Source organism: Artemia franciscana, chromosome 9 (assembly GCF_032884065.1).
Source record: "Artemia franciscana chromosome 9, ASM3288406v1, whole genome shotgun sequence".
Lineage (NCBI taxonomy): Eukaryota > Metazoa > Arthropoda > Branchiopoda > Anostraca > Artemiidae > Artemia > Artemia franciscana.
In genome coordinates, this window is record NC_088871.1 from 19,229,800 (window position 1) to 19,253,772 (window position 23,973).

The 23,973-nt window shown below is 35.3% G+C and overlaps 1 protein-coding gene across 2 annotated transcripts in view; it reads left to right on the plus strand.

Annotated features, from left to right (window-relative positions):
• Positions 1–9,020, plus strand: part of LOC136031111 (PR domain zinc finger protein 5-like) — a 53,632-nt gene extending 44,612 nt beyond the window's left edge. For both annotated transcript variants that reach the window (XM_065710421.1, XM_065710420.1), the window contains 3 exons: positions 87–263; positions 3,900–4,550; positions 8,187–9,020. In XM_065710421.1, coding sequence (XP_065566493.1) covers positions 87–263; positions 3,900–4,550; positions 8,187–8,759 — 1,401 coding nt within the window. In that variant the 3' untranslated portion in view covers positions 8,760–9,020. The remainder of the gene's footprint in view (positions 1–86; positions 264–3,899; positions 4,551–8,186) is intronic.
• Positions 9,021–23,973: the final 14,953 nt, after the last annotated feature.

The window sequence follows — 23,973 nt, forward strand, 5'->3', positions numbered from 1 at the left end:
GTATTCCAACGATGATTTTTCAGTCTTTTTAACATTTATTGGCTTGTAAGCCTTCATTTTGTTTAAATCTCGCATTTTTTTTACAGATGAACATGATGGACGAAGATATAAGTGATGTTGATCTGGGTTTTGATGTTGAGCTTGGGACTGTTCAGGTGATTGAACTAAAGTCGGATGATGTATCTTGTGATGAACAAGAGCTAGACGATGTAGAAATCGATATTGAAAGTAGCAAAGCTGATAAGTTTATGAGCATGAAACAAGTAGGTTTTAGACTCGAATTTAATTTCATCATATTATTGAGAGATTATGTTTAAAGTGGAGTATTTGAGCAACAAGGATAAATCTTTGTGGTGTATAAAAAAGGATGATTTTTTTAAGTTTATAGCGGCAGGAGATCACTTTAATTGTGTGCATCTGAGTCTCCAGACTAGCTAGTAGGTATGGATGTGAGGAATTATTTTGAAGGAGGCACAACTTCAGAAAAACTCAAGCAATCAGAGAATTATATGGAAAATATAAGAAATCATAGGAAAAATCTTTAATATCTGTATTTCTGAGGGGGTTGAAGGCTTGGGTGTTAATCCCCCTTCCCTACTCCTACCCTTAGGCACATTCCTGATGATGTAGTTGTGGTAATATAATAGAACTATATCAAAGGAAAAGGATTGATAGTTTCTTTTTTTTTTTTTTTTTTTTTTTTTTTTTTTTTTTTTTTTTTTTTTTTTTTTTTTTTGCAGAAAGTAGTTTTGTTCTCGGAGAACAAGCAAGACCGATTCATGAATTATCTTGAAAATTCTAGATAGATCCAGGTCTTCGGATTTAGGACAAAAGTAATTTTACTTTATTTAAAGAAACAATTCATTTTAAATACAGCCATGTAGAAACAAAATGAAATTCCTGAAAATTGAGCTAAGTATAATAGAATTATCGAATACCCATGCCTTCAATAGTTACAATTCTGGTTAAAATTGACTTGAGACTTAACTGATTTAAGATGGAAGGGGTCTGAATGCTTCAAGACTATCAACCATTGTTATCTACGGTGCAAGACAGAATATGCAGCTGAATTTGTAACTGATTTTTTTTTTAAATGTCTTCCATCAGTGTTTGTAATAATTTAGTTCATCGCATTAATAGGCATAATAGAGTTCACTTTTTATTCAGAAAAGCCACCATGATATTTGGGAAGAGCATAAAATGTGGAATGTAATGGCTCTAATTTATTTGAATTGCATTTTTTTTAGAAGTGGTGCGCCACTTCTTTATTAGCTTCTATTCAAAATAGAATCTAAGTTCATACTTAGTTGTGTTTCTATCTTTCTATCTTGACTTGTTGCATTTTTTGCAGAACTTGCCTGTTATGTTAGTGCTACTGATCTGTTTAATTTCCTTTTGCCAGCGTGTGATCAAAACCATTTGATTAAAAGTTTTCCACATTTCTCTGTGTGAGTGACACTTTACGTCATAATGAACTACATACGGCATTACGAGTGTGTGCCTCTCTTGTGCTCGTTTGCTTCGTATTCAACCAAAACTAGATCTACGTTGCATGGGCAACGTGAGGTATTGCGGCAACCTTTGTTCGGCTTCGCCGAGAAAAGTGTCGCGAGAGCAACACTTTGGTTTTGTTTCCTCCCTTCGATTAATCGTTGAAGTGGTTAATCTGTAAGGATCTTAAAATAAATACTAGGTACACCAACTCGCAAAAGTTGCAAACCCCTTATTGCAACTAGCAAATGTTGCAAAACCCTCATCGCTGAAGATGATTGAAGCCTAACAGCTGATTATTACATACAAGTCCCCTACATGTCTTACCACTGGAACCAAATTGGTCTTACCATCAAATACACCGGAAACAAATAAAGGTACACTAATTAGCAAAGGTTGCGAAACCCTCATTGCCGAAGATCATTATGAGCTAACAGCCGACTGTTGATTAAAACCCCCATTTATGTCTCACAATTGGTATCGGTCTATTTTTGGTTTCAATGTGTACCTTTCTACTGAAGTTGTCAACCCCTTTGAACTTTCAAACTGGTATATCTCATGAAGGGGTTTTTCTACCAAAAAATGGATGACATATACTTTGACCAGCCCATCAAGAGCAATCGACTACTGTCAAAAAAAAATCCATCTGTCTTAGTTAAAAAGTTGACTTTTTTGCCGTAGGCCAAGTTTCTAACGTCATCACTTAGAAAGGAGCAATGACCATTCTTTAGGAATGAGAGAACTTTTAAAGTTTAAGAGCCACATCTGATACCATTTCTGTATCGGCCTAATTTTGGTTTCAGTGTGTGCCTTACTACTGAAGTTGTCAACCCCTTTGAACTTTCAAACTGATATATCTCATGAAGGAATTTTTCTACCAAAAAATGGATGACATATACTTTGATCAAGAGCCAACGACTGCTGTCGAAAAAAAAACTATCGGTCTCAGTTCAAAAGTTGACTTTTTTGCCGTAGGCCAAGTTTCTAACGTCATCACTTAGTAAAGAACAAAAGATAAACTATAATTTCTTCATCAATGAGAGAACTTTTAAAGTTTAAGAGATCTGATACTATTTCTCTACCGCAATCCCAAGTGCAAAAAAACAAATGATAAAATCAGCTGAAATCACGAACAGAAATGGGTAGAAACAATAGATTTTTGGCCCCAGGCAAGAGTTCTACGAAGCTTTCCAAAATACAAAGTCATATTCATCAATCTGTTCTAAGATCCAAACTTTCCGTAAAAACCACTGAGGTTAGATCCTTACCACTTTCTAGGAATAAGCTGAAATCGGGGTGCTAGAAAAAAAAACCGACAAAACCAAAGTGTTGCTCTTGTTATGAGCCCCTCAACAATGGCTGGGTTTTTCTTTTTTAGTAAATCGTCTTTGTAGTTTAGTCACTTTCCTTGTTTGTTTTTAATATTATTGTTATTAATTGCATGATCTAATGATCAGATTAGTTAATTGATTAAGAAAGTGTGTTGACAAAGTATTTGTTGCTTAAGGGGCGTTTCCACCATCCCAATTCAGCTTAGAAAGTTCTGTTGGCTTATGGAAACACACGACTAACAAATTTCAACGAATATGATTGAATAATAAATATTCGTTACCAACAGTTCACGAAACATATAATTTGCTGCATATTTTACGTATAACACGGTAAAATTATAATATAACTATACAAATTTTAAAATATGTAAATATGACTTTTGAATGCAATAGAAATATTGATTTGCCACTATGGGTATCAAAAAGAAGTATTTAAAACATTAAATGAGCAATGCAAAACTGCTAATCCTACAAGTTATCACCGTCATTTTTTTATGAATAAATGTGCAAGTGTTATTTTTATTCTTCAAATATTTGTAAGAGAAATTTGCCAACAATTGTTGGTGATAATTTTCTATTAATTTGTGGAAGCGAAAAATGTTTGTCGGAATTTTGTGCGAGCTTAACTTCCGCATTGGTTCGCTACTACACCATTGTTATCTGAAGATAATGGTTTGTGTTTGATAGGCTTGAAGTGTTGTGATTATTTAAATTCTACTCTATAGTAGAGACAGGATTGAGCGCCAAGTGCTCAAATGACTATCAATGATGAGCGTCAAATGACTATAATTGAGTCATTTGGTTTAGGAGTGGTTTTGGTTCTATTTTTTGGCATAGAATAAGGTTCTTGGTACCAACCCGAGATATTTTTCGTAAAGAAAGTGGAAATGATGGTGGTACTGAAGATTATGGGATTTCGTAGGTCCAAAGCTAAAGTCAGGATTGCCTAAAAAGATAAATTTTTAAGGGATATCAAAGTTTTCTATAAACTAAATAAAAAGTTTTGGCTAAAATTTTGCAAGAATTTTGCTACTTTCAAATCTCATTTTGATGCTAATATAATTTGCTTGTTTTTAGGCGACGAGTAAACACCAAAAATACAATGATAGTTCCGAAGATGGACAGTCTGCTGAAATTTTTTACCGGGGGAACACAGTTGAATGCGACCTCTGTCAGGCATGTTTCCCGCTGAAACGGGATTTACGGGCTCATATCAAATTATGTCATCCAGAACTACGCTACCGTTGCAATATTTGCGATAAAGAATTCAAGCACGAGGAATCGATGTACAGGCATCGTGTAAATGTTCATCCGGTGAAAGAAGTCGTTGTTGAAAGCAACGTTGAAGTTCGAAGTTCAAGTCAGACAGAAGTCCAAGAAACTACTATTATTGAAACGGAAATAAAATCGCAACAAAGTGGAGTCGATAATGTCTATATCTTTGAATGTTCTCACTGTAAGTTGCAGTTTACTCAGCAAAGTGATATAGAAGAACATTTAAGTTTTGTTCATATGGAGGACTTAGAGAATCCGTCAAAATCAGAAATATCTAGTATTCGACCAGATACTCCCGGCGCTGAAAATATATGTGATATTTGCAAATTGTGCTTTTTGACTCAAGAAGATTTGGCAAAACATAAGTGTAGTCAAAAACAGAAGCAAGTATTTGAATGTGGAGACTGTGGGAAGAGATTTGCAACAGAACGTAAAGTGACTAGGCACTTGGCGGTAAGCTTTCATTGGATTATCTATTTTAAAGGAAAAAGATACTTCTGAAAAATAAGGTAATTGAAAACCTTACGAAGGTTTGTCGATTGATTTAACTAGCTGCATCTTCATTAAAACTTCTGTTTTTGTTTAATAATTTTTAGCTTGAACTTCTTTTTATAATACCCCAATGTTTGATTTAGTAGGATTTTTTTTTTTTTTTGAAAATTTCTAAGATGTTTTTACTATGTACAATTTCTGACACGAGTATTTAAAAACCTGGCTTTTAAAAAAAATTGTGGTATTGCACTGTAAGTAAAGGGGGATCTACGATAATGGTAAACAAAACGCAGAAAATATAGTAAGTAAACTTTATAATAGTATATACATAAAAAGAATGGGCTTCTCATTCAGATTGCATGAAATTTTTATTTAGTGCTTCGTCTTTAATTTACCTATTACAAATTATTGTTATCAATACTTTTAATAATTTTGGCAAAAGGGGGGAAATGCTCCGAAAAGGGTACAATATTGATGAAAATCACACCCTACATTCAACGCTTTTAACTTTTTAAGTGAAAGTCTCTGTCTATAAACATACGAAACCCTGTATTGTTTGGTTTCAGTGCGTGATGCAGGGATGTGTGTTTTATCTTTTTGCAGGGGGATCATAACGAGATAGTTGTCGTAGGATATCGGAAGAGGGTTTATTTTAAATGATATCGAAGGTTTCAGGTCTTCTTAATTTAAAAAAGAAGTTATGCCCGAATAAAATGGCGAAATCTAACGTTTTGTGGAGAAACAAAAAAAAAACAAATTTGTCTTCTAGGTAGCCAAAATGCTATTGAGGGAAAATTACTTGATAGTTAATTAATTTTCTAGTTTAAAAAACTACAATGCCGTACACTAAGGGTTCCGTCCCTAAATATGTATTCCGTTGGTGCAAAACAAACGACTATCATAAATAATTGATTTCAGCTTAATTTTAACTGGGCTCGTTCATTTTCGAACTTCTATAATTTATGTTCTATGCTGCAAAGTCATCGACCAACTAAAGGAATCAGTGAAATTTTCTATGTGTCAGAGTGGGCAACAGGGCTGAAGCCCCACAGCATGAATTTCTAGACCATAATCGTTCAGTTTTAGCAAGTGGCCCTTCATATAAATATGCGGAGTGGGAGGGGGTGAGTGTGCTCCTAAGCTCTCATTATTTGGTAGAATATATTTGGGGTAAAAATTCCTTCAAGTGCTGTGCAATATCTTCAGACTAAGTATGCATTACGAGTCCTCAGGGGTAATAGCTCCTCTCTCATTGTGGAAGTAAGATGAATGTAACATAAATATTACATTCATATACTAACCTTTTCAGAAGAATCTATACTGGAAAATGTGAGACCTGATTATGACCTGAATTTTTCGTTATATTGACCCCTTCCCCCCAATCGTTGAGGAATATTATAAAGGAAGGGCATTTTTTAGCAATGGCTGTCGTTTTCAAAGTATTATTACTTGAAAATTAAACTTTGCATGAAAATGATTTTTCAAAAAAAAAAAAATAGTTATGGACCTAAAAACTTAAAAAAAAGAACATTCATCTTAAGTGTGAGGAGTCTTGCCATCCCCGAAGCCTTCCGCTCGCTAAGCAAATTTTATCTTATGCTTATTTGATGGTAGGGTTAGTTTATATGATATATTTAAACTTAAACCAAAAGAGCTGAGGCTTTGGGGCGTGGCAGTTCCCATAATGTAGAATAATGTTATTCTGTTTAATTTTAATATTCATAATTTCTTTCAATAAGAAAAAAGTCCTTTTTTAAATTAAAAGAAGTTTTCTTTGAATTAAAATTATAAATTTAGTGCAAAAAAATATAGTGAAGCCAAATATAGTTGATGTCTAGTTTTATTCTGTTTTGCCATGTGCTTTTCAAACCGCCCTCTTGTGGGCAACATCTTAAAAAAAAATGTTCATATTTTGGTTACTATAAAAAATAGTCATGTGGTATATTTTGAGAATGCCGATATCCATGCAGAAACGTCCCAATATTTGTGGTATGAGTGTTATTTGGACGAATCCCTGTAAAATCAGTCTGTAGGGCCTCTCCCTGAAAAATTAAATACTAGTATCCTTGAAATTTACTTTTTTATTCTTCAACCACCCATCCCCCCCACAAAGGAATTTTTTGCTGACAAAAAGCCAAAAGATTCAGGATGCATCTGAAAAGGGCATTCATAAGTGTCTTGGCTTGATGAATTTCTACTCAGAAAACAGTTTTATAGCTTTATCTGTTCATGATGCCCAAAAATAAGCCCAAGATGTTTCTCGTCTCTGATGGGCGTGTAATTTAAGTGTCAGGTAAACCTCATTGAAAACAGAAACATTCTGAAGATTGGCTGTATCAATATGTGACATCCAAAATCGGGCAAATAAACTTTGTTTTCTCAGATTAGCTGGGACTTGTAGGCAGAGAAAAGAAAACTTCAATAAATGCAATATATATGAAACATGATTGTCATATTGATTAGTGATGTCCAAAACAGACACAAATTTGTTTTATCTCCGGTCAGCTAGCAACTTCCTGAGCATGTACACTAAGTAAAACGAAGTTAAGAACAGGTTTTATCGATATGTGAAACCCAAAAATTGGCCATATATGTTTCTTTAGATCTTAGTTGAAGTTAGATTAACTTAGGTTAAGTTTTTAACTCATTTTCGGATATTTAAAATTTAATCTAACGTAGCGAAATCTAACCTAAGCTAAATTAATTTAACCTAACTTTAAGTTTTACCATCAGAGCTTGCATAAGACTGAAAAGGGTGACTCGCAAAGCTAATTGAATCCAAGCAGAGAAAGGAATTTCGACCATTCAGTGGTGAATGTTGCAATTAAACAGATTTTGGACATTAACGGTAAAATATTATGACTTAAAATTATATTTTGAAATAATTCAAATTCAAGAGACAAACACTTTCTGGCAATTTACGTATTCCATGGACAATGAAAGCGGTTTTGAACTGTAGTTTTAATTTTTGTCTGCAGTAATGTGTATTTTAGCCTGAGCTACAGTAGTGGACGTCCATCAATCTTCACAAGTTTCCAACCTTCTTTAAATATGAATAAGAATTTACTTTATATTGCCAAGGGAATTGCAAAAATGATGCTAAATTAATATCAGAACTCCATATCTAGTGCTCAGGGTAGCTGAATCCTGCTAGAAGTGGTAGAGTAAATATGCTTAGAGTCTACTGTAGCTTCACTATGGTTAACTGAAGTTCAGTGTCTTGATTGTTCATTGACAGACCAGTAAGCCAAATGACAAGATTTCAGTTCGAAACCTGACAGGTTAGATTAAAAAAAGGCATCTTGTCTTAATTCAGCATTGATTCTAACTGTATTTTGAACAGTTTAAATAGATCTGTTCTGCAATAGTCGCTTGTTTGCTTGTTTTCATGCTGCCACTTTTAGATTATCCCATTTAATTACATTAATATGATAAATATGTTTACTCTTTTAAGTTTATATAATGTCTAAGTTTATTTAATTCAGGGAAGATACCATTAAAGGTTCTTTAATGTAAAAAGTAAAAGTATCACTTTAATGTGATAAAAGTAAGCCTTTTATCTTGTGCATTGTTTTTCACCCGTGGCTTTTTTTCTAGGTTCATCAGCAGTTTTTGTGTCCATTTTGTAATAAGATGTTCAGATATAATCACGTGATGCGACGCCATATTAGAACGTGTCATGCTTCAACAAGTGATACGTTGTATTTGTGTCCTGGCTGTGATAAAACATTTGGCTGTCCGGATCAAATGAAGCGACACATGCTAGTCCACAATACGGAAGACCAGAAGAAATTTGCCTGTGATATGTGCCCTATGAGGTTCAACTATAGTCATACACTTAAACGCCACAAGATGGGGGTCCACAACCTTCTCCCACCTGAGAAACTCTTATCCTGTGAATTTTGTACCAAATTATTTAAATCAAAGGATATGCTCAAGCGGCATTATCGAAGTCACACGAATGAGCGTCCTTATACTTGTCAGCACTGTGAACGGTCTTTTCAGTTTGCCTTTGTTCTCCGTCGGCACATGATGACCACACATTCAGCAGAAATGATTGGGATTGATACTTCAGAAAGCAGCGATTTTGTGTATTGCCAAGAAATAGTACAAACAGAAACTCTTGGTGAAATGGACCACGAGGTTTGTGTAAAAACCGATATAACCTAGAAAATAGATTGTTGGTATATCACCAATCCGAGAAACTCTTGTGCCACTGTTAAATCTGGTAGTGACGCCTTGTCTTAATGAATTGCAGGGTTTAAAACCTTCAGAAGCATGGAGTTTCCATATTTTAAATACACGCTTAGTGATTTGGAACGTTCCTACCAACTTGAGGGAATAAAGGGGGAGAATTGCTTTGTGAATCTGATTTTATGGTTGTAGATAAGTAATTAAAGCTGGCTCTTAATAAATAGTTTCTGCCTAAGAGATTAAACATTCTTCAAAGTGTTTCTTTTGACGGATTAATGCTATCTTTCCTGTTAATCACAATGAATTTCGGTTTAAAAATATTCGTGTGTCCCCTTGCAGTTTCCTAGGAACTTGTGAAATAAGATTATGCAGATTACTTGATTGTCTTAGATTAAAATGTTACCAAAACCAATAATATTTGGAGGTTGCAAGATACTTTAAAAATTATTGCAAATAAGTCTAAAACCCTTAAATTATTCATAAAAGAGGGTGGATTGGTGATGTGTTTAATAAAAGAAAGGTTAAGATGGGAAAGTCATGTTTCGCGAATGAAGGATTTTAGATTGACAAATATTGTGCTTTTTGGCCACCCGCCAGGACCTTCTCAAATGGGATGGGAAGAGACCATAAGAAAAGTATTTAAAGGAAATCGGACCTTCATGGGAGTGGTAAAGGGTGGAGACTTAAACAGATTAAGGTAGAATAGCAGCATGTGCAGCTGTGATTGCCTCAGGTGGCTTGATGCTGCCATACGCTGTTTGTAATAGTATATCATAGAAGGGTATGTCTCGATCGTAGTTCGTATCCCATTTCAAAAATAAATTGTGTGCCACACTCAGCTTCACGTGATTGAGCTAGAAATGGCCTGTTTAACAATAGAAGTTTCTAACTTTTGAAAAATATACTTTGCGAGAATAAACAAAGACATCTGCCTTCATGCAGTCTCGCTCGGTTTGTTTATTTTAACCCCGTTTCCTCCTAAGCAAAGGGGCTGTTTAAAATCAATCCCCCTTAAGGGGTGATCGTCTCGAACCATTTATTATAAAAACTTCAAGTTGAAGACATTCAAACATTTATTTGAAATTTAGTGGCCTTTCCACTTAACTACAGAACATACCACGACAAAGTTCCTTTTTTCACTATTCTGTGCTGCAAAACGACGATGTTCGCTCGAAAATATCTAAATTGGTACTGAAACGGCATTTCCGAGATTTCAGACCAATTTGAAATTACTGAAACTTCTCATATAATCTTTTATGACTTCTGCTGCTGAACACCACAAAATATGAACTAAGAATCGAAACTTAAGTAAAACAGTTCAAAATAGGGATGATACCTTTTTATTGGCAGTGAATAGATATAAAATTATTTAACTGGATATTTTGAACACATATTTCAAACACATATCAGTTTTACTGCTGATGATGAACGCTGTATATGTGTTCGAAATATCCAATTAAATAATTTATATCTATTCACTGTCAATAAAAAGGTATCATCCCTATTTTGAACTGTTTTACTTTCGTCATGGAAAGGCAGTGTGGTCTTCCAAGTCATCTAAATCGAAACTTCAGCTATGAACTGCTGCAAAACCAATGCCCAAGCCCCGCCACAGTCAGACTTTTGCTGCAGAAAATTGGAATGGTCGTAACTTAGCTCATAAAACCTGTAACAACACTCGTTTGTTCCAAACTACTGTCTGCTAATTCTATGGCCTTGCATGTTCTATCGGATTGATGATACGGAAAGGAATACTGTGGTTTGAATCTGACATTTTTCTAATAAAAAAAAAAAAGATCATGTCTTACATGCCTAATCTGACAGGCCAATCGTAAACATTCCTCTTAATAGTGGAATATATCCCACGAATCACGCACAGGTCACATGGCACTGTAGTCGAGCGTAATTCATTCACTATACAGAGTGTAACAATAGTGTGACTCTGGCGTAATAAAAAGGCCGACGGTTTGTAGAATCTAATACTTAACACGCACATGACATCAAACGAATTTGTTTGTTGACCTTTCTGGTATCTATTAACTTTCTTTCAAAAACAGTGATGCAGTTTTTGGTTGGGGTTGAACGAAAGACTAAAGCTTGGAAAATAGCTTTCTATTGCCTGTAGACTTAAAAGTCGGAAACTATATGGACACTACTAATAGGTTGGAAATGACAATTTCTCGACCAGTTTCGAGAAATTACGGAAAAATAAAAATAATCGTGAAATGGATGAAGAGGCGCAGCAATAGACACATGCTAATTGTGATGCTTAAGATTGGACCTGAACAGTCAAAAGTGGTTGTTTTCTTCGTCACTTTGAACTACAGTGTTTCATCGTTTTTTTGGTTCTAAGAGTCCCCAAAATAGCCAAAAGGTCATTGAATTTCCAATGCAAGCCTTTTTTTTAGTCTGAAACAATGGGCTTGCCCCCTCCTCCCGCTTCATCTGAAATTCTGTATGACCTGCGAAATCATCATTGAGTTAAAGATAATTTAAACACTAATTCGAGAATTTACTAATTTCGATTTTTCTATAAATATTGGGTATCCAATTCATGGTTTTGAAATGCTATTTTGTCAATGTCCAACTAAGCCTCGAAGAAAAAAGATTTCGAATCAAAGCGTCCTATTCACGAGTTTCTGATCTGGCTTAAAGACGTCTTGAGAAAGAATGGACACTGTGTGTTACTCTGTTTTTGAGGTTACTTGCTTCTGTTCTGGTCCCCCCCTAAACAAAAAGTATCGATATTGAGCAGCTTAATCTAATTACATTAAATTTTTATGTACTTGTCCTGTTCTGTTTTACAGTGTTTGTTTTTGTTTCCTTCTGTTTCTTACTAAAATACGTTCACTTTTATTCTGAACTTCGTGAGTGTATGAATTGAGAGCGTAGCGCTGCTTAGAATTTAGACAAGTCTGTTTTGGTAACTCTGGTATAATTTTAATTGGAATGACATGGGTTAACACGTTTTGTCTATAGCCTTAGAAGAAAAAAAAACATCTCAAAAACGAATATGTCAGTAGGTAACTAAATTGGTAAACTTGTAGAGAGATATACTTCAGAACAAGGTTAATAATCTCTCAATAATAAAACAAGTTTTGCCCTTTTAATCTGTATTGTTAACTATCTATGCATCCCGCGATAAGACTTTAAAATCCATTCTCACTTAGTTTGCTTACGTCTAATGATATTTCTCGAGAACACCTCGTTACCATTCCTTTTTACCTGTTTACCATTCCTAACTTTAATATTACACTAGTGCACATGACTCAAGGGACCCATTGATAGCGGATGCAACGAAGCTATGCAATTAGCCTCGATTAATCGTCAATGGAGTCGTTGGTCACTGACATAAATAAAAATTGAAGGTAAGACATGTAAAGTTATCACTGTGTCTCTTAATAAGTGAACAATTCATTGTCTATTAATTGGATTACCCAATAATTATAATAGACACAGTGGTTTGACTTTTTAGCTTACATTGAATTGTTTAAATATCACCAAAAGCTATTTCCTTAAGTGCTTCTTTGAACACTCCACTCTGTCTGATGAGGTTGTTAGGTAGAGTTGAGGCAACATACTAGATGTGAGTTATTGACTACTATTTTGCTAACTCTATTATCAATTTAAAAACAGGCAACCGAATAACAAATCTGTTTAATGCAAAACGTGATTTATTTTGCTAGGGTAAAAACTCAGTTATAAGCTCGTGTATTAAAACAACATCCATTAGATTTAGCCCTTAATTACGAAAAAGTGGTAACCAGGTAAAATACAAGACTCGGAAAATTTAAGAGAAAACTACGTTGATGGAATTATTCTCCATAACTATTTATGCTATTGGTGCAAATGCTGCCGAAATAACGTCATGAAACCCCAAAGGAAAAAAACCTGTCAGAAAATTCACGGTGTTGAAGAATGCAGAGCAATAAAAATTTGAGAAAGCACATAAATTGGAAGAGGAAATTTGTTATGAAATATTACCCAATATAACTATATTTTGAAGTCTAATGAGTTTGAACCCGAAGAAGTACCCTGTGACTGCGTCTGAGAAGATATTTGCGTTGTGAAATTGAGGAATCGTACGCTTAGAGGAATTGCAGCATAATAAATTACATCATTCCACTGACGTTTTTGAGTAATGGGTGGTTTATTTGTGATTTTTTTTTGTGCGATGTGTAACCTGTTTTGCCTTTATTTTATTATGCCCCCCGCCCCGCCATTATAGCTTGAAATTTGCAGACATGTATATATAATGAATAAGGGTTAATGTTTTGGAATTTGGTTTTAGAACTAAAAAAAAGCATTCTGCTCGTTGATTGAAGCTTTATGTCAAGAGTTTAAAACCATATGATGACCAAGAGGGGGGGGGGGCAGACTAAAGCAACACTTTAGTCTGTTCGAGAAAGCTTTACCCTAGAAGTTCCTGGGGACTTCTAGCTGTCTGGCCGGAAGCCGGCTAAAGCACTTCTGTGTAGACTTGAATCATATTTATTGGTTCCCGACTTGCAGTGGCTGTTCGCCTTTCTAAAGGCCCGGATGCTCTCGATAATTCCAATAACATAAGCATTGTTACATGGAACATTATAGCATTGAAATAAACTTACCGTATTGATATTTTATCTGATGAGTTTAGGGATTTTAAACTTGACTTGTTAGGAGTTTACCAGGGTTGACTTATCACCTAAAGTTAGGGAAGTTCGTGTTGAAAAAATAGGATGTTTATACTGGGAGTGGAAAATTATGACGATTAAGGCACTTCCAAGTCTTTTCTAGGTTGAGAAAGTGTTCATAGCAGAATTTTAGCTGCACACTTTATGAATAAAAGGTGGAGGCACATGCCATGGTGGTATATGTCCCTGTCAAGCTCACTGACGACGACAATATTCATTCGGATGAATTTTACTCACAGTTGCAGGTAGGTGTGCAGCTAAGAGGGAGAGGGTCCCTCCCTCAAAGTTGCAAAGGGTCGGCGCGCAGCGCTGACGCCTTGGAATATAGCTTGTTTTTTGTTTAGGGTATGTATCAGCATTTGTCGGCACATTGGATGATTTTTTCGGTACATTCTTTATACCCTCCCCCCTCAAACTCAAAACCTAAGCTGCGCCCTTGATTACAGGAATAAATAGACAATATTCCATGTAGAAATATGGTATTGCTATTAGGTAACTTTAACGCTCAGGATGTTACACCTAAGAACAGATAGTATCCTGCCTTAAGGGTACTTAGCGTATGCAAGTAAGTACAATTGAAACAAGGGGACAATTGCTTCACCTCCCTGAGAGCATAAATATTTCCTATCCATTGTAGTAAAAGAAATGCTATCCGTATGGAAGACAATAGAAAAAGTGCACTTTGGGACCTAGGTTGCTGTGTTTTGCCCCCTCCCCCTTTGTCTTCATGTAAAATCGTTTTCATTTTAATGAAGATATTACTATCTATCAGAACGTTTAAGGTACTTTAATTTATTACCATAACTTCAAAGCCATCTATTGATAAACTAATAATAGCGCTGTTATACTTTTCGTACTGGATGCCTTGGGGCAACCAGCTATTTTATATGGTATCCTATAGGCTACCACTCTTTGATCTCTAACGCCACACCAGTGTTGCTGACGGCTTCGTTAGAATATGGTTACGGGATCGAACGGTTAAAAGGACCAAGCTATGTGCCAAGGTTGTCATAATCTGTGTCATCACTTACAATTTACATTTCTAGCTATCTCTTTGGAGGATAAACGGACCCCTCCGTCGATATATTAATAACGGTATCTCTTGCAAACTATCTTCCTACCCTGTCTGGGTTCGGGGAAAATAATCCTACACGGTTGGAGAAAATAAATAATTTTTAATCTCCCAAAGGTCAACTCCAACAAAACATGCATCCACAAACTATGAAAACAGACTATTGTGTCTCCTTGTAAGAAAATGAAGAGAAATCCCTGCCCCTTCCCCCTACATTTGTATTGGTTGGTGTCTCTGTGTAGAAAGAGGTTATGAGATGAAATAAATAGAGCAGGAACTTCAAGGAAGGAGTGAGATTCTAAACAGATTTTGGTGAAGGCAGATTCGTCGTACAATGATTTGTCAGAAGAAATAGCTCATCCATAACTGGAGCCTATCAAAACTAGAAGCTCTGGGGTCTGTGTGTCACGTAGATTTTCAATTCAACCCATTTCAAAATGGTATGTGTCTCCGAGGAACTAGCGCAGAAGTATTTTATACGAGTAGAGAGACAAAACTCTTACAGCTATGATTTGCAGTCAAATTTTGGTGTACTTTTCTTCAATACAGATATTTTTAATACATATTCCAGTTATTTTCAATGAAAACCTAGGCACTCTAACCTAAAAATCCTTGCATTATAAAGATATTCATATAAAAGACATTAAGAAATCACAATTCATTTTTTATTTCAATTTTGTCTTCTCTATCGAAATGCAACAGAAACTCAACAGGAGAAGGTTGAATTGCAACAGCAGCCTTGAATTTGGCAATAAACTCTTTTCCAACATAGAAATGAACTTCCCTATTCGAATCATTGAACTTGACAACTCTGAACTCATTTGTCATACCCAACTAAAAAAAAAGAAAATCAAACATAAAAAGGGTTAGATTTAAGGCATTAGGCTGAAGTATGCTTCATGGAAATGACACTTGAAAATTAATAGAAATACTACTTATATGGAACAAAATGAGAACTGGAGATTCGTGGCCGTTTAGCTATTCGTTGCAAAAAGCCGCTTAAGGGGCATCCTCTCCAAAAATACGATTGGACGCTTGATGCCTTGGCCTGGCCCTTGTGAACAATGGTCTCGGACCTTTGGCCCTCAAAATTGTGCAGACTATTGTTTGAAAAAGGCAACAGTTTTCTGAAACAAAATGGGCTCCTCATAATGGGCCATGAGAGGCCATTGAAAAAGCAACACATTTGGTATTACATTAAATAAGAGATACAGGACCCCTTCATATTGTTTTGATCTATAATAACATTTTGAAAAATGTACATACCATTTAAGTAACTCCGTTTTACAAACCCTTTGGAAAATCAATTACGTGCAGCACTGGGAAAATCACTAAATTCTAGGGAAAATCGAAAATACGTGGCCTACCCCGCCCCCGAAAAAAATGGTCCTTACTATCTAGAATCATACTAATTCAGAAGTGTTGATAATCATATCCAGATGCACAATTCCTATGTATTTTGTTTGTGAAGCAAAGGTTTCAAACCAGTATATATATATAAAAAAAAAACAGAAGAGAATATTTATTTATTAGCTCTGCACTTTCAAAAGAAACTTACCTATTTCTTTTTGTATACGAGTTGAGAAAGTATTTTAACAGATTTAATTACCAAAACAGTTGAAGCAAGTCCAAGTCCAATGAATCTGTTCTAAAAGAAACTAATAATAATAATGATAAAAAATAATAAGGATTAATAGCTCAAACTGACCATACAAATTTTGGCCATTGACTAGGGCTATTTTTAAGGAAATTTTAACCAGGCTCATAGTAAAACTATTTGAACTACTTCTACGGTAGTAGTGACAAAAAATCTACTTTTTTGCTGAGTATTTGGTGTGAAACTTATAGTGACAATAAAAAAAAGAAACATCAATGTGTCCCTTTTTTTCAATTTTTACTGGAAAAGCTATACGAAGTTGACAGGTTTGATGTTATCCTCTCTTCTTGATATTGCAGAAGCACCAGAGTTTTTCCGCCACACCTGGTATTTGAAATTCAGACTTTACTTTGGAATTTGTTTTAACCGTAAGCTACCCAGACTCACGGTTATATATATCAGCTGTTCTATGAAAAAAACAGTTTGTATTGGCAAATTTTCGGAAAAATAGCTATAAAATGAATATAAACAGGTTGAAGCCAGTACGATGATTTTGGATCGCTTAAGCCTTTCATATTTAAACTAAAACTAACCAATAAGATGAAATTTTACTGCTTTAAAAATCCAATAATATTTCCATTGAGTGCCATTCTTTGATCAGAAAAATATCGATTTATCTCTTTCATTAGAATAATAATAAATAATGACTTATCACAGCACAAAGCTGTCAAAGGCAAACATACCAGCGCAAAGAGACTAACCAGAACCATGACTATAAACAGCAGTGGAGGGTGACCTTGAGGAGTGGCAACCCTCGAGGGAACCTTAGCGCAATGCATCGAAGGTAATAGGATTGCGTGTGCAGGATTTAGACTCTTCTTGATGAAGAGCATTGCCAAGTGTGGAAAACCATTCTGTGACAACGATGGGCCCAGGATAGCACAATGCCTCCATTCATACCGGAGGTCGCAGAGATTTCTTGTTGTCCCAATCTAAGCCGGCTTAAGAGCTTCGTATATGCTTGAGAAGATGAGTTGGTTCTTGTTCTGCACTGATATTTGGGATTGTTGCTTTTCCTGGTGCCATAGTAATTTCAATGATTTAAATAATGTGAAATTTGGAATCTCTCAACGTTAAAAAACAACCATCGTATTGACATTCTGTCAATTTAGACGCTTTGAACTGGACTTATTGAAAGTTTCAGAAACTCATATCCCATGGGTAGGAAACATCAAATTAGGCGATATTTAATTTATTTACTCAGACAGGAAAGATGGGGTACATAGGCGGGAAGTAGGGCTCATGATGAATAAGGAAGCTGTTAAGTCTTGCTTAGGTTAGAATAGTTTACATGGCAGTATCACGGTAGGACAGCAAACATTATAGATTTTGTTATAGTAAATTGAAGACTGGCAGAATCGAAACAAGATACTAAAGTATATAGGAGTGCTTTTATCGACGTTAAAAGTAAAGATCAACATCTAGTAGAATCTAGGGTTAATTTAAGCCGAAATTTGGGAAGGATAACCGGAATGAGAGTTTGAGCAAAATTTCTAGGAGCAGTTTAATATAAACTGGAGAGTCTAAGATTTGAAAATGTAGACGACGGATGGAATAATATTAGAAAAATAATTTGGGAAGTTTCAGATGATGTCTCAGCTAATTTAGAAACACAGCTAGGAATATTAGTGAAAATGCTTTATGTTTAACAGAGAGAAAGAGAGACCTGTACAAGGACTATTTGAGTGATAGATCATATGAAAATAATAGGAATGTAAAGGAAGTGGAGAAAGCATTAAAATGTGAATTAAGGAGGTTTAAAGTGGAAGCCATGGATAAAACTACTGAAGATCTGGAAGCCAGGAGGCATAATAGTAAATACTGTACCGGCATGCTAAAAAATTGAGGGGGAACAACTAACATGGCCTTGTCCCAGTTAAAGATGGTAACGGGGCTACAATTAGTGATAAGGAAAGAATTAAAGAGAGGCGGGCAGAATATTTTGAAAATGTGCTAACCCGTAATAAAGTCACAGGAAACGATATAGATAAGAATAAAAACAATTATGACACTTCGGAAGTTAAGGAAGATTTATTTTGGGAGGATGAATTAGTGGAAGTACTAAAAGAATCAAAAAAATAATAAGACTCCAGGTGTTGATTGTTTTGTGACTGAGTTTCTATAAATATGGCGATTCTGAAGTTAGAGATAAATTATCGAAGATATTCTTAATATGATTTTGAAAAAGGGCAAGTACCAAGCGATTTTAGGAAAACTTTAATTAACCCTCTAGAACAAAGTTGATTATAGTGAGTGTGGTAATTACAGAGGCATTAGCTTAGTTTCTGTCGGAAGCAAATTACTTAGCATAATGATACTGATGAGACTTGTAGATGATGTACATAAAAGCTTTAAGAGAAGAACAGTGTGGTTTTAGGAAGCGGAGAGGATGCGTCGGCCAAACTTTCACTCTTAGAATTATAAGTGAGAAGTGTCTGATTCATCAGACCCCTTTAGTCCTTAGTTATGTAGATTATGAGCAAGCGTTTGCTAGATCCGATGGAAGAGCTGTAGCGAAGGTTCTATCCTTGCGTGGCATAACAGATAAATACGTTTAAGTGATAAGTCTTATGTGCGAGAACAACATTATCATGGTTAAGGTAGGAAATGAGATTAGTAGCTGGTTTCGTATTGAATCAGCATTCAAGCAAGGTTGCGTTCTATCCCCATTTTTATGAACCATTTTGATGGAATTTCTCTAAGGAGGACAGGAAAGACTATGGGAGAGCACGGAATCAAGTAGGGGAGTAAAACTCTCCTAGACTTAGATTATGCTAATGACTTGAGCATCCTTGATGTAAATGTCACCAAAATGAATGCATTTTGGAGGTTTTAAGAGTTCAGGGTGCAAGAATACTTCTGTTAATTAATACTAAGAAGACTAAGCCACTAAGACTGGGAATCAGCGAATGTATAGAGGTAATGTTAGGCAACAAAAAGATCGATCATGTAGACAAGTTTACTTACCTAGTTAGTAGTATTAGTAAAGACAGTGCATTCAACAAAGATGTTACAAGTAGAATAACCAGGATCCAGGGTATTTTTTCATAATTGAAAAAAATTTTGGAAGAATAAAAACGTAAGTCTGCAAACCAAGATTGGAATATTGGAGCTACAATAATGACAATCGTCAAGTATGGCTCTGAAGTGCGGGCGCTCTAAAAAACGGAGGAGGATTTGTTAGATGTTTTCCAGAGTAATTGTCTACGATTTGTGTTAGGTACCCGTCTGACTGACCGCATTTAAACAGTAAGCTGTACAAAAATGTAGTTCAATCTCACTTCATAGGGCTATAATGAGAAAAAAGGTTAGAATGGCTAAGACACGTTTTGCACATAAAAGATAACACATTGCAAAAGATCGTTCTTTTTAGCCAACCTTCTAGTTCCAAACGAAAAGCAGGTCGTCCCCAAATGGGTGGGAGGAGATCGTAAGGAAACATTTAAGGGAAGTTTGAACTTCCTAAGAGGATGTAAAGAGCGAGGCTTTGAATAGATTTGAAAAGAGAAGCATGCATAGCTGCGCTGGCCTCAGGAGGCTTTTTGCTGCAGTGAGTTGTTAATAGTAGTAGCAGTAGTATTTTATCAACAGGGTTTCCAATCCTTGAGCCCCTTGTAGCAGGCCGGTTTAAACAACAGCTCATGAGGTTTCCGGGCAATGCTTTATCCATTGTACTGCCCCTTTTATGTTTTAGATGGTTCAATATTTTGTAATTGCTTCTTATAAATGCACCAAACTTTCGGATGATTACTGAGACGTCGTTTACTCTCTATGAAGAATCACAACAAGTAGCTTAAAAATTGATAACATCGAAAGCAGAAATCAAATATTCATACTTGAAGGGAACATCCAAACGTCAGCTGCCCTCCTCCAGATGGAAAAAACACAAACAATTTCCAAAGCTCTTCTAGAAAAAAATTGCTTAACCTCCATCAAAATGGACAAATTTCTGTTCCCTTCCCACGTAGAAATTTGTTTTGTATACACTTGGACAGGAGCGTTTATTGAGCAAAAAAGAGCTAAAGTATAAAAATGCCAGATGGTTGTTCCATAAGAAAAAAAGAAAAGGAATAATTAGAAAAAGACTATGGAAAAGGATTACCGATGGAAAAAGCTTTTCTGCCAAACAAAGCTTAAAAAACAAGGCTTACCTCACCATACAACTGCCTAATGTAGCCATTCACCGCTTTTTCGATGTATTTTTCTGATAAAAGCATCCCATTCTTCAAACACTCTCTAAAATGTATACCATATCAAAATGTAATAATAGACAAATCAAAAGACATAGGGGTGTATGTAAAATAAGCTTCATCCAGAGACCCTCATTACCTGGGGAAATCACTTACAAATATTTACGAAAAATTGTAGACAGGTTTGTATCCGAATTATTTTTACACAAACAAATGTCTGAAGTAAGTTAAAAACGATTTGGATAATTTAATCCAAATAAAGAGGGGAGTAAGAACTCCGCGCTGGGGCCTTCCAGATTGAAAATTCTTGCACAATTGAACAGAGTGTCAAAAAGTCTACCTTTCTTACAAAATTTTATTAACAAGGCCTCTTTTATAAATAGAATATTTACATAATTTTGGCTCTTACTGCATGGTTCCATTACTTGTGTCATCACACAGGCACGTTTTTTAGTCTTTAACCCCCAGTACAACAACACAGCAGCTCACGCTCCTCCTCTACCCTTAAGTATTCAAAGCTCCACTCTTTATCTTCTCCTATAAAGTTTTAATTTCCTTTAACTACTTCTTTATACTTTCTTTATCCTATTCAAGGACTAACTTCTTTTTGTTTGGCCCCAGATGGATGATCAGAAAGCACAATATTTGGCAATCTATCATTCTTCATCTGTAAAACGTATCCTAGCCATCTCAACCTTGCTTTCATTATAGCCCTAAAAAGTGGGACCAAACCACGATTTTCCTCCAGCTTGTTGTTTGACAATTACTCTTGAAAACATTTAACAGATCTTCCTCAGCCTTTTGAAGCACTCACAGTTCAGAACCAGACTTGACCACGCTCACTGTCATAGCTTTTCTAATACTAGTTTACAGACTTGTCTTTCCGTTCTTTCAAACTCTTTTCAATTGTAAAAAAAAACACATACCCTTGGCAGTACTACTTTTGCATCTTCAATGCATCCATCTTTACTAATAATCCTTAATACATCTTATTGTTACCATACATAAAACTTCACCTTAATTTTCTCCTAGTTTAGGTGACTTGGTACTCTTAACATTAATCTCCGACCCTATTCATGCTCATACATCTAGTAGAGTTTAACTTCTCACTTGATTCCCTGTTCTCTCTGATTCCCATAGCCTTTATCATATTCTTTGGGACAAAGTTCATCAAAATAATTCACACAAGCAGTGATTCAACATAAGCCTGCTTAACTACTGAATCAACACCAAACTAGCACTAGCCCCACTTCTTACTTCAAATGCAACAATATTGTTCCTGTACATAGCACTAAACGCCTCAAAATACTTATCTAGTACGCGATATAACATGCAAGGACAGGATCTTCACTAAAGCACTTTTACTGGTTGGTTCAAATGCCTGTTCACAATTTATAAAATAAAGACTAAAGAGGTCTAATGATTCAGACATGTCTTATTTATTAATCAAAGAATTAAAATGAGGCGTACACATCCCTCCCTTCAGAAAATCACACTTTTCTTCTCTTACAACTTTATCTACAGCATCTCTTAGTTTAATAAGCATTACCAGGCTAAATAATTTGTTTCCTAAAGAAATCAAGCTACTTCCTCTGTAATTACCACAATCGCTCTTATCACTTTTCTTATAAAGAGGTTTTTGTTCCTCTGTCATTAGTCACTGAAAAATGTACTAACAAGTTTGTGACTGACATGATTAAAATTGCTATGTTGAAATTTTGATCCAACACTATGTGGGGATTCAGGGGTATAAATTGTTGCAAATGTTTTCCTCCAAGTGTCTTCGGCCCTTAAAAACGGTGGTAGAAAATGAAGGAACTGCGGGTATTCAGTTGTCTATCAACGACATATCGACACTAGCTGAGTCCTTCATGGTACATATTCCCAGCATTTCATGCTATTATACAGCCTTCCAGAAGAAACAGGTGAACTAAAGAATTACTTACAGGATTTAAGACGAAATAACAAAATTTGTAAATCAAGGAGCAGAAATGTAATTAATAGTTGTAGTGGTTCTAGGAAGGTCAGACGAGCTATTTAAGATAATTTTTGTAAGAAAAATAATACCAATTGCTTTACTCATTTTAAATAAATAAAAGATAATAAGTAGCTAAGGAACAAAATCTTACAATAAAACAAGGTCAAATTTGCTTAACTTAAAGGTGGTACAGTATGTTTTTACTTATTCTTTGTAGGCTGTTAGCCAAACAGCTGGTGAGATAACAGACATAAAAAAGAATGCAAAAATATAGTACATACTCATTTGTGAAAATAAGTGAAAAAAGCATCCTGCAATGAAAGAATCAAAGTTGCCCCTCTCCTCCTGAAAAAAAAAGTCCTAGAAAATTTCAACTCAATCTTCTAGCCATGAGACAAAACAAAATACACTTGCTAAAATTGTAACTTGGAAACACTTATACCAAAGAAAACAGGTCCCTACCTCCCTCTTAAATCAAATTCTTTATCCACCTTTGCATAAAACCATGACCCCAAGCTTGAGAGTTTAATGTTCTACAATCTGAGGTGACTTTTTCTAACATTGGCTTTACAACCTTGGTGTACTAGTATATACAAATAACCAGATTTCCCATAAATTTATTGTCTTATCAACACAACCAATTATATATAGTTAGTGTTGTAAAATTACCGTAGAATAAAAATTTCGCAAGTAAAATGTGTCAAATTGGTAAAATAAGTTACTCTCTTAAAAAAAAATATGATAAAATTAGTGTTTTAGAGTTGCCCTGTGGCCAGAAGACCGGTTGAGTGTTTCTTTTGAAGCATCACTTCCAGCTTTAAATAAATATATTTAATGATTCTGATTTTCCTGGGCTTAATAAAGGTAATACTCCTTCATCTAGAATTTCATCAATTTAATTGACTCTCTAGTCTATCCCTTTAGTAGTCTTGTTCCCACGGTAATATCATAGTACTTGGACAGTGCATGATTTTGGATATCCATCTTGTAGAAACAAAAAATCAAATTTACCATATTTGGGATCAAAATCATATTACCGTATCATCTTTGGTTCTACATTTACACCTAAGAAATGCTATCCTAGCAGCCTTGCATATTTAAATAGCCGTATTCAGCCACATTTCTCTTATCATATCCATGTTGTTTTTCATTTATTTATAAAAGCACTGAATACAAGTAAAACAAGAGCTAAGAGCTCATATGGCACTTGTGACGAGGCAAGAAGAGCTAAGAGCCAAGAGATCATATGGTATGAGCTCTAACAAAATTCTATGAATCAATAGATTGATTTGAAAAGGAAAATAAGAGGCTTAATGCCGGTCAAGATTTAAAATAAGAGCTCTGAGTCACAAAGTCCTTCTAAATATCAAAATTCATTAAGATCCGATCACCCACTCGTAAGTTACAAATCCCTAATTTTTTCTAATTTTTCCTCTCCCTTTTGCCCCCCAGATGGTCGAATCTGGGAAAACGACTTTATCAAGTCAAATTGTGCAGCTCCCTGACACGCCTACCAATTTTCATCGCCCTAGCACGTCCAGAAGCACCAAACTCGCCAAATCACTGAACCCCTCCCCCCAACTCCCCCAAAGAGAGCGAATCCAGTACGATTCTGTCAAT